General features: G+C 43.4%; 1 protein-coding gene across 5 annotated transcripts in view; it reads left to right on the forward strand.

Moving 5' to 3' along the window:
* ESRRG (estrogen related receptor gamma) overlaps positions 1-12,129 on the forward strand; it is a 661,632-nt gene that overhangs the window by 587,131 nt on the left and 62,372 nt on the right. For 4 of the 5 annotated variants that reach the window (XM_069233890.1, XM_069233887.1, XM_069233886.1 and 1 more), the window contains one exon: positions 4,900-5,082. In XM_069233890.1, the coding sequence (XP_069089991.1) occupies positions 4,900-5,082 (183 nt within the window). The remainder of the gene's footprint in view (positions 1-4,899; positions 5,083-12,129) is intronic. The other variant, XM_069233888.1, reaches the window with a different exon arrangement.

Genomic DNA, 12,129 nt, shown 5'->3' on the forward strand with positions numbered 1-12,129 from the left:
GAATCTGACAAGATAATGGCGCCAAACGCGCATATTTTATACTGTTTCACATCGTTGAGGCCCTGTCAGAAAGCTGGAAGTGCCATTCCTGGAGGTCGATGAAGTTGGGGAAAAAACCGTGTGTTCGTGCGTCAAGAGCCCAGTTATCCAGGGCCATCTGCCCAAAATGGGCACTTGAGTGTGGCCTGTGCACTTAAGAGCAATATGCTTTTCTCTGATACAGGTAAAACCTCAGCTGTGTTTTTTGAGTGCGTTTACAGTTACTCCAGTTCAAGGGAAATATTGAAGCCTGAGGTTCATATTTCACTTTGGTGATATAATTCTGCATGGCGGTCGATCGTTTTCTACCTAAGGGGTGGTGGTCCGGTTCTATTCAGATGGGTAGAATGTCCGAATTTCACCAGGTCCACAGCCTTTCCCTATGCCCCTGTGCACCAGTTCACCCTTGATCGGTGCCTCTCTGCACCAGGGACCCAGAATATTGTGAAGCAGTACATTAAAAGTCAACCCAATGACCTGTCTCTTCTACGACAGCTGCACACGCCTCTTTCTCAATTACTATCTGTAGCCATGGGACTTATATTTCCATTATCCATCCGATCAGATTGTTCTTAAACACACACCCTCATAAGTGCTGGTTTTCAAAGCCTGCCAGATAAACGTCAAGAAAAGTCGAAATCGGCTTAAGTGGAGAATTAGCCCCAGAGATTTTATGGAACCCGCATGCTTGTTTGCCCACCAGAAAAGCACAGCAATGAAAATTGGGTTGTATTGATTCTAATTAGGAAATCATTAAATAAGATGTAGTTTGAGAGAGCGCCGGTGGCTATTCCGTTTCCTTGGTGATGTGGCTCTCGGAGGCCAGAGAGAACCGTGGGGCCCTTTCCCATCCCCGCCTCCCAGTTGCAGGCTGTCCTCCCGGGAAAGACTGACTGGCACCTTCCCGCACTTTTGCACAATTCTTCCCCACAGTCGTCTACGCCTCTCAGCGCCAGGCTCTGCCCCGGGGAAGGAACGCGGAACCGAGGCTGCTTGTTAGGCCATCCCGCGCTCTCCAATGCGGCCGGTCCGGTGATGTTCCTCAGGGTTGTGGCGTTGTCACAATATTTAACGACCGAGATTTTGGGAAGCAGACACGCGAGTAAATCTGCTAGTAGCCATCCTTTTTGTAAAACGCGGCCCTGTGGTAACCGGGATTGCCAGGCTTCTGGGCCCTCTCGCTTCGCGGGCTGAGGCGATCTGACTTTGCCTTCTCTGTCTCGTTTTTTCAGGCACTTCATTGTTACTTTCGATTCAACGACGCATCGAAGACGCCGGGGTCCCTGTTAGGGCTGTTTAGAGGCAGAAACGATATGAAGGGTCAAGCGCCATTCATCGTGCAATGTCCCATTCATTCTTGCCAGCGCGCGCCGCGCAGGTGCGTCCCTGATCACATGGCCATGCTTGCTGTACGCAGGCCTTGCGCAGGCTCGTCACAGAAGCGAGTGAATGAGATTAAGCGACCCGTGTATATTCTGCACTATTAATAATCCATCGCGCTCACAGATTTTCGAAAGAATACAAATACAATGTATACACCCTGCTCGTTTGGAAAGAGTCACTGGGAGCACGGAAACAAATGTCAATGTTTGAAAGAACCGGTCAAAATGCCCAGTTCTATCTAATGATGGGTGTTTCGATTGTTACATGTCCATCTCAACGTTGTATGAAGCATGCATATTCCCATGTATGTAAAACCAGGAAGCATATGATAAACTGTCCTTAAGCTAATTTATAAAACAAATCCTCACTGGTCTATCGGATGTACGTTCTTCAGGAATATTTTGTTATAAGTATGTCTGTATAGAGCTACTTCACTGTGTGTGCTGGAGAGTCTTTTAGCGCTATAGACATCTACATAACGTAAACGGGAATACACACTAAAACGGAAGAGGCACAGCTAGAGACCACGTGGAGTCTGAGTTTACCTGACAGGCAGTCTTAACATAACATGTACATTTGTAAAGCTCCTGGTCGCCAGAGTGTACCTTGGCACTGTCAACACCTGATCTCACACGCCATCTACCTATGGAAATAGAATTCAAGGGGTATTATTAATATCTATTGTCCACCAAGTTTTCAATATTAGACCTAACACGCAAACACAAAAACCAAGTTGACGTAATTATGACAACTATAGGCTACATTGCGTGAAATACACTTTAGCACAAGAGTACACACAGGATTTGCATTGGTTCTCTCCAGTTTTGTGCTAGCCTTAATTGTTGAATTGCAGAGGGAATACAAGGCTGGTATGTGATTTGTTTCTACACCCAGGCTTTAGCCCCATTCCACACCAGGAGGAAGATTGCCAATGCACCCCAGACAGTGGGAGGATTGCAAGTGCGCCCATTGAGAGTAAGCATTCGCGGCTGGTTGACTGGCACTGAGAAGAGGACAGTGCAGTTGCTGATTGTCAAGAGCCATCAGAATCGTAGACTACACACAGGGCCACCAGAATTACGAGATATTGTGGGAACAGCGTTTTCTGCATAATTATTAATTTGCAATATTTACCACAAAATCCATCAACTGCAGCATAATCTGCAGATTTTATAAAAAAAAAAGTTTCTAGCTCAAACGTAACTAAAAACGCAGCAACCCGTTTTGCTACATAGTGGAAGGCCTATTGAAAAGGGTGGCCAGTCACCTTTCTGTTGTTTCGTGCTGTATTTGGGTGTTAAACTGGTATTGATGAGATGAAAAAATTACCTAGACATTTTAAGCATCTAACATGGCAAAATAATGAAGCAATACTGTCTCAAAATGTGCTGCATTATGTCACATAATTTGTCTTTTGTTGCTGCATAATTAGTTAATCCTGCCACATAATTTAGTACTCCCCGGCCACATAATTCCAGTGGCCCTGAGTATACATCACCTCTTCCCCTTGAGGGCTCTCTCTCTTTCACCCACAGAAGTGCAGAAAAGACTGCAGTTCTCCGGGCATGAATTACTGCCTGCTGCGTGTTTTGGACCGCAGCTGAGTATCACACTTTGGTATTTAGAGAGGCATTGCTTATTTGCTCAAACACTGCACATTTTGCACATTTCCATGCACAACATTAAATCACATGGGTGTAAAGTATGACAGCATTGTGTCGTTTGGCTCTGCTTTAGAGGAATTATCACGAACACCTTTTGCAGTCCCAGTTATTTGCTGCCCTCATTTCAAAGCAGTGACAAAAATTGCATGTTTTTTCACTCCTCTGAAATCAGACCAGCAAAACACCAGGCTTACTTTACAAGATCGTTATATAACACCTCTTCTAGGTCTCTGTAGACCAGAGAGAGGCGGGGATCATGAGTGGTGCTCCTGCACCTTCAACTCCCATAACCACTATGGACCACTCCTCTGTGCAGACCCTCACAAGTAGTGAAAAAAAAGCATCCTTCATTGACAGGTAGCTCTTAGAAAGCCACTGTCAACGTAGCACTGACGTAAATGTGTAAGTGTCCCCGTCTGTGCTTGCCCCCTGATGGTGGCATTTCCCTGCCCACCCACTCAAAAGCTGATGGGAGTCTAGAACTCCTCTAATATTTGGGAATGAATTACTATTGCAACTCCAGTTGTTGAACATTTAAGGAAAGTATTTTTGGGAGCCTTGCCATGCTGTCACAAAGTTGGCAGAGTGCAGGCTTGCTACGCTTCCAAATGTACAAACACAACTAGGTCATTGACTGGTGGAAAACTTCAATAGATGGAACAACAGCTATCCCTCTCATATTGGAAGTGGAGTGCACAGCTTAGAGCAGGGTGAGGGAGGAAAGGTGAAGGGAATGGGAAGAGGGGCGCAAGGCCTTTTTTAGTATTGTAGTGAAGGCTGAGTGGGGTATATTGACCACAGTGTACTGGGGGTGGCTGGGCATGCAGTATTTTCATTTTGGCACAGGGCAGAGGATTGGAGAGGTCTCCTGAAGATAGTGGGAGAGGGTGGCAGGAAGCCATTTTTTTTTCATATCTGTGGCCAGTTCATTGGGGGGACAAGTTTAGAAGGGCATAGCGAGGTGGGTGATAGGACCCCAGGAATGTTTGAAGAGAACTGTGGAATGCCAGATTGCGCATGACTGTCCTTTGAATCCTTTACCATTGTTCAGCTAGGAAAAAGTTTCTGGTGGGCCTGCACAGCATAAAAGTGTAGATGGCTTGTTGTAAATATTGTGTAGTTTATCCACCTTGGTTCTATATGTGGCACCACAGACAAATAGAGCTTCTCTCTCGCTGCTTTGTTTGATGACACTTCAAACCCCTAATGGAAAATGATCTTTTTTATTAAGAGCTACCCACCTTTAATTCCATAACAGTTTTCACCAAATATATGGAAAACCGTGTACCATAGGGTGGGTAGTAAGTAATGCAGATACATGAATAATGACACCTCTGTCAGCCTTGCATGGCAATCAACCACCTAAGGGAGACTTCTTGTTACAGCATGCAGAGGTGTTGTGACTCCTGACCAGGAACTTTCAATACCAAGGCTGAGATGCTGCATATGGAAGGTCATATCGGAGGCAGACATGAAGCTCAGACGTATAGACAGACCTGACAAGTGAGAAATGAGAAGGAAAGACGAAATGGGATTGCTAGTCACAGTTAATTAGCCAGATTTCTGTTGGAATTTCTGAGAAATCTATGCAATAATACTGTGTTAAGACAAACATATGAAGCAGCTATATGCACCATGGTATACTGATGCTTGGTCCCCTGAATTCTTAATTTGAAAGTGAGGAAGCAACTTTAATTCATGTCTGCACAAAATATTAGTCACACTGACATGGCTTTGACACCTCATTCCCTCAAGTCCCAATTATCATCCATGAACTTTGGCAAATAGGAAGATACTACTATTGATCCCGCAGTGCTGTGGTGTATTCTTTCAGATAACAAGATTGTCTCGCACTTGCTGGTGGCCGAACCAGAGAAGATCTATGCCATGCCTGACCCGACGGTCCCTGACAGTGACATCAAAGCCCTCACCACGCTTTGTGACCTGGCCGACAGGGAGCTGGTGGTGATCATCGGATGGGCCAAGCATATACCAGGTATGAAAAACAATTCTGTCTTGTTGAAAAAGCATTTTGTTGTTGTTTTAACATAGTTAGCAGGATAACCAGAGATGTACGCCTTTGCAGAACATTTGATTTAAAAGGATTTTATATCCAAGTTTTTTTGTCCACACTTACTACTGACAATCTGCTTGACATGAAAATATTGTGTTTAGTTTCTTTGGCAGCATGGGTTCAATAGTGTAGTAACATTGATGACGGAATAAGTGATTGACTGCAGGAGATATTGTTCTCTTCGCTTCCGGAGAGAATATCAGAGGTTTGTGAACATGGTCATGCCTATCTACAATGCTTACTCAAATGAGGATATAATTAATACACATTGGAGTTAATCGACTTATTCAATCCATCTGTTTTTCTTTAGCTTGCTGCTTCTTCCCAGGTTTCTGAAATGGCCTTTGCAGCTTTTGTGTTACCCTCCCACACTCTCCCACATGTTTACAGTGAGACGCCCACAACACCAATGGGGGTCATTCACTGCCACTTTTGATATTAGAGAATGAGCAATTTAGTGAAAGATTCTCACCCGTGCCATTCACAATCTATATGTGCCTCCTGTTTGAGGAGAGAAACACAACTCCCCTTTTCGGCTGTAATTCTTAGTACAGATTCCAAAGTAGTTTTGGTGTATTACACCCCTTCTGTCACTGCTACTACTACTGCTTTCATATGTGCTAGTGCTTCTGCCACTGCTCCTAACAATAACAACAAAAAGAACAGCAAAACCAAAAAAGAAAAAAAAGAACAGACCATGGGCCTGATTATGTGTGGGCTACTGGTTTCAGAGCCCTGCGTAAACCCCTTTAGCGCAGGGGCCTGAATTCCAGGTTTGGTTGCCTTTAATGCATCTGATAGTTATTGCATGCATTAAGTGCCTCGACCTTTATCAAATTCAGCAGGTCCTACTGCCCGAAATTTAACAGGGGAAATGTGTACAGTATTTAACATAACATGCTGATTTTCATGCATTAAATACCAGGATCCGCATATTATTCCCCAAAACCTCATAATAGACACTTTTTATCCCTCCTGATACATAAGAGACCTGGGGTATCGTTATTTATGAGATGCAATAAAAAGTACTTTTTTAACGAGCCACTCGTAGTCAGGGTCTTAGAGGTTTGAATTATTCTTTTTTCACCAGTGCTAAGTCATAACTGATAGATGTAGCAAAAATGTTTTCCACGGGATTTAACACCCTTTAATTATGTTTGCCTTTGTGTAGACTGTGCATTTAGAATGAGAAAGAAGCCAAGCACATCTTCTTCCCTCTTTGGTACTCAAGCAGTGTGCCGTGAAGCTGATTCTAGATAAGAGCCCTTGTGTTGCGGGTGTTTGATTGGATAATAACTACCACTCCTATTACTTGTATTCTGTGGGAACAGGTTTGGTCTCAGGGCTACTTTTCTTACTGTAACCATTCTCAACAGGCACTATTTCAGTTGAGTTATTTTCTTTTTGGACAATCATCAAATGCATAATGTTATCAGCATGTATTTGTTCTCAAATCAGGGCTCAGCAGGAAGTATTTGTTAATTTGCAGCAGCCAATGTTGCACAGATCCACACCTTAGGTTCAAACTTATTTCTGTAGGCCTAAGTTTGATCTTGCAGAAAACCACTAGTTTTTGTGGATGAGATAAAGGTTTTTTTTTTTTTTTACAGAAATGAACATTAATTGAGCATTGAACATTAGTGTGCAATCTTTTACTATGCTTGTGCCACAATGGCCACCCCAGGACGAACTCGAGGCCTCTACATGTCCGAATAGCAAAACATGCAACACTAGACCATTTCAAGCTTCTTGGGCTTCCTCCGTGAGCTGCACAGGGAGTTAGCTAAGGGAGCCAGACCTGGCTGCAGTGTTGCTGCTTAAGGTGACTCACTGAGTGATAGCAAATCGATAGAAAGTTGATACAGGGAACACCTGAAATGTTTTGGAAAGCTTAGTTCTGTTGTTGGTTTCTCCATGGTTGTGACTCTGTCAAATCCTTTTGGGAGTTAAAATGAAGGTCACAATTTCAAACATTGTATTTGTTTTATCTAGTTATTCTTCGATAGGAGTCTGAGATTGTGGTGGTTTTGTTGATTAGAACTCTTGCTTGGTAGTTCTCTTAGATGGTTTGGCAGAGAACTGACAGAAGTTATCTAGAGAGTATCTTCTCCCTCCCTGACAGGTGCAATCATTGTACCTTTTTCCTTGAGAGGGGACAGAATCATACTACAGAGCAGCGGAAGTACTTAAATTAGTGGGGAAAGAGTGGGAAATAGTCATGCACGTCTGATCACACAGTATAAAATCGGTAGAAGTGGTGGGGCAGATGTAAATTGCTGACATTACGTAACACAATACATCTAGAAGGTTTCTGATTGGCTCAGCATTGTTTTTCTCTTCTTTGTCAGTGGATATTGATACTGTTTTCTGAAAGTATTCTCTGTTTTTCATTTCCCTTCACACATACCATATCACATCAGTGCTGTCTTATGTTTAAATAACATAGAAAACGAATTGGGGACAATTTTATTATGGGGATCAAACTACTAGCAACCGAATGCATTGTTCGTTAGGTATCAATTTCCTCAAAAATGAGATCCTACACAACATAGCACACTTTGGTTATCTGTTTTTTATGGCGTTCATCAGGAGGTGTATGGAGAATAATTCTCAGGTTAGTCAATATAGTAACAATTCTTGATCTACCATGGATATCTCTTTCCTACAGCTTTTTAATCAGTTGATATAATGATAAAGCTTTGTAAACGTCATCACGTACATTCCTATCTTTTTCTTTTGCACAGAATCTCCATCTTACTTTTAGGGTAAACAATCAGTGCCACGGGAATTATATGCTCGCGTAGCCACAGCGCTCTCTGTATTGTTCGAATTTGTCACCTTTTCCACATCCGCCCCATAATTTGCAGGTTTCACCCCAAAAAATGCTCTACCTCAAATGGATCAAAAACTGCTAAACAAAAAGCTTCATATGTGGTTTCATGCAGCACCAAACCATTTGGAAAGGTTAACTGGCCACCTTTCAGTTGCTGAGTGCCCTGCTTAAGCATTTCACTTGGTCCAATGAGGTGCGAAATTGACCAGGCAATTTAATTGGCAAAATAACAAAAGTAATGCAGCTACAGATTGTACTGCATTGTGCAGCCTAGTTAGCTTTTTTTGCAGCATATGTTGTCAACTCTGCCTTATAATGTGGTGTTCCAGTGCTGCATAATTTCAGTGGAACTGCATGTAATGTGACCTTATTCTCAAAACTGGCAATGTGCTAACATAGTCAGTTGATAAGATTGCTCAATAGTTGATAACATGTCTCAATAATTCTGTTAAACACTCAATAAAGATGCCTCGAGAACCACTTGAGTCCTGCTGGTCTCAGAAGTCTGCATACCAAAGTGAAATGTGAACATTCGGTCTTTACACAACCAAGGGTCTTTCAATGCGCCTTTTGAATCGTGAACAATGTGTTTCTGGTCCAGTTCACTTCTTTTCTGTCTCCTTAAACTAGTTTGTCTTTATGCTTTGAATGCTACAGTAGTTTCTTTAATCAAATTGATGGAAATCCCTTTCCCTGCCCCAACTGAAATCAATTTATTGGTCATGATACGCCAGCCATGTTGCTAACAGTCGTAACGAACTGTCAGGCGGGATGGGAGTGGGGCTAATTTGAAGTCATTAGGTGTGCAGAGTTCAGGCAACAATTTGTTACAGTGGTTAGCGGCACAGCTGACATTTCTGAATGGCTTTGTTCAGAGCAGTTCTGGATGAGACCGGGCAAATTGTAAACTAATTTAAACATCACTCTGTGTTATACTTGCTGCTTTGCCTTACACCGCTTGCTAACAGAGCGCCCCAGATTAATTCGATGCTAGTTATAGCTGAGTGGGAGACTCATCTTCTGTGGATATATCAAGCGTAGAGCAGCACAAGCAGCTCACACACTTTGTGTAGCAGACAATGCAATCAGTTGTTAAGTGAATTCATGTGTGTTAGTGTGATCCTCAAGCAAGCACATCCATTTGTTGAGATGTTTGCATTCATGTCTTGCAACTTGCTCTTTGATGTTAGAGGCTGGAGAGTTTAGGCCCTGGACAACTTGTCTGGCCAGCACCTACTCTGACCCTACATACCAAAACATCCATAGAATTTGATAACATCCATACCAGCAATTTTTTTATACCAGACCTCAACAATATATGTTTGTGGATTATAGAGGATGAAATCATACATCATATTATGTGCTGTGGTTAATACACATACATAGTGGGTTCAAGGATTTGTATTCATACTAATTGTGTAGTTGTTGTTTTGTGCCATTATCCAATAATTTCTGGGTATTGTTTCTTCATGAAATCTTTACTGTATATATGATGGGCTGATACATGCCCTTGTGGTTTATTATCATGCCAGAACCCCTCATTGGCAATAGACAATCATATTAAAATAATGTGGCCCTGGCCCTCACTCCAACATACACATTCATGGACGCATACACACACACACACACACACATACACACACAAACACACACACACACACCTACACACACAACACACGCACAAACACACACACACACACACACACACATACACACACAACACACACACACACACACACAAACACACACACACACATACACACACAACACACACACAAACACACACACACACAGAGCCCTATATCAAAATATACTTATATTCAATTAGCATAATTTTTAACCCCTGATTGATGAACTGTGGAGTACTCTCTCACAGTCGGCAGTGTTACCCAACCAACTGCTTCACGCATTTCCGGTGTTTTTAAGTGATACTTTGATATTGCTTATATGCATATTCAGTAGAACTACAGTTGTGATCCATGTTGCCTCATCAGAAATATTAACCCTCGCCAGTCTACTTGGTCAAGCTAAGAGCTGACCCAAGACCTAATACCTGTCCACTACAACGTCAACTGAAACATTCCTATCCCTAACCAAGTAGTGTTGGTGACACCGGGGCCTACTGCACATTAACAGCAAAAACCCAGACTCTGCCTTGAGTATGAGTAACCTCAAATAGCTATTAGCAGAATCTTTTGTTTTCTTTAGAACTTTCCCTCACAAAAGCAGAGCTCCCCAAGGCAATATAAAAAGGAATCAACTAGATGCCCTTGAAGTATTGATGGGGTAAATATGTTGGTAGTTGCAGGAGATGGAGCTGCAGGAGGCATGTATTGCCATCTCCATAGCACCTCACCCCACAAAATACACACTGAGTAATCAGCTGAGGTGGGATTCCTCTAACAGTAAGGCCATGTTCAACACCCCAGCAGCCCGCTGTTAAGATATGGTGATGTTCTTACTTCCTGGCTCACTTGAAACCCAAGATCAGCTGGGGCTACATCAACAGGACTACATCTTTTTTTAAAGGTGCACATGGACCCTGCAGGAGGTCACAGTTTCATGTAGGAGATGCAGGGACCATAGTTTCTGGTAGTTCCTCCAGGGCTCATCTGGTGTAAGGAACGAACACTTGCTTTTTCAGCAGGATCATCTACAAAAGAGGACAATTCCTCTTGTTTAGCCATGCGAATGATGGAAACCTCAATGCCAGTACTTGTGTTAATATTTTTGAAATATGCACACAGGTAAGCAAGCTGAATGTGCATCACCCTATCACACTCATTTAATGCTTCCCCAAGAGCTCTCTTTGGGAGGTGGCATAGATTGTCCCAGGGTTCCTTCATGGACCAGCTGAGAGTAGCTACAGTCAGGGACTACTTTGCAGATGGGAGGATTATTTGAACATTATGTGAAGACTGGTTTCTAAGCCATGGCTTTTCTTTATCTCTGGGAGTAAAATTCACTCCTCTCAAGTTGTCAGGCTTGAGAAGTACATGTAGGGCCTGATTATTATCTCAGCGGTCCGACCACCGGACAGTCAATACAATGATGGGGAGGTGGCCACCAAGCCAGCAGCCTCTCCACCTCTGTATTACAATGTTTCTGCGCTGCTGGCCAGCGGAAACTGTGTGACATCATTGGCTTCGGCTCACACAGAGAGCGGAGGCCAATGCCGCTGCACACAGTATATTCTGGCAGAAAGGAAAGTCGTGATCAGCATGGCAGTACTGCCATGGGCACCGCCATGCTTGACCAAAGCTTTCTGCACCGCCCGCACCGCGGGATCCATTATCCTGGTGGTGTCGGCAGTGTTTTGGCAGTCCAGCCAGCATTGTAATCTAGCAGGCGAACTGCCAAGGACGTGGCGGTTGGACTGCTACCGTGAGTGTGGCAGTCCAAGGGACGGCCGTACTCATAATCAGGCCCTTTGTCCTGTCTGTTTTGCAGTCTGGTACCGGACTGCGAATTCAAATCCAGGTCGGTATAGACCACTTTTACCTGACATGGGAGAAACAGTTTGAGAGCCTCCAGTAAAAATCTGAGGCTTGGCCCTGGTGGCTCGCCTTTGCACAAGAAGGCAAGGGTAAGCATCATGCTGACCATCCTGATTTAGTGTAAGTGCCGATGAAGATGTCATCAGCAGGCACCTCTTACTAAATTTGGTGCTGCATCACTTTGTGTCCTTCGTGCAATACAACATTGCAATTTTTCACCCATTGCTCCATTGCATGGGGTTCAGTAAATCTAGGTTGCTAATCAGTCGCTATTTATCGTTGGATCAGTCTTCACCATTAAATGCACTGAACACATTGGTAATTTTTAATTCGAAACAAGCACGTTTCGATACATTAAGAAAACAATACATTTGCAAACGTTCCCAGGTGGAGAAATGAAGGCGTATATCCCCTCTGCTCAGTGATGTTCCTTCATCACGACTGATACCACATTTTGCGTTATTCACTGACAGTCCAACTCTTTATCCCACTGTAGGGTACACCAACGACGGGCAGGAGATTTTGAGACTGAAATACGAAAGCATACGTTTTAGGTAACTTTTGAAAACCAGTGCTTACATCCAGGAACGAGTTGTTTGGAGCCACATGACGGCACACTCACACTGTAGTGGGCGCGCC

Source organism: Pleurodeles waltl, chromosome 5 (genome assembly GCF_031143425.1).
Source record: "Pleurodeles waltl isolate 20211129_DDA chromosome 5, aPleWal1.hap1.20221129, whole genome shotgun sequence".
Taxonomy (NCBI): Eukaryota; Metazoa; Chordata; class Amphibia; order Caudata; family Salamandridae; genus Pleurodeles; species Pleurodeles waltl.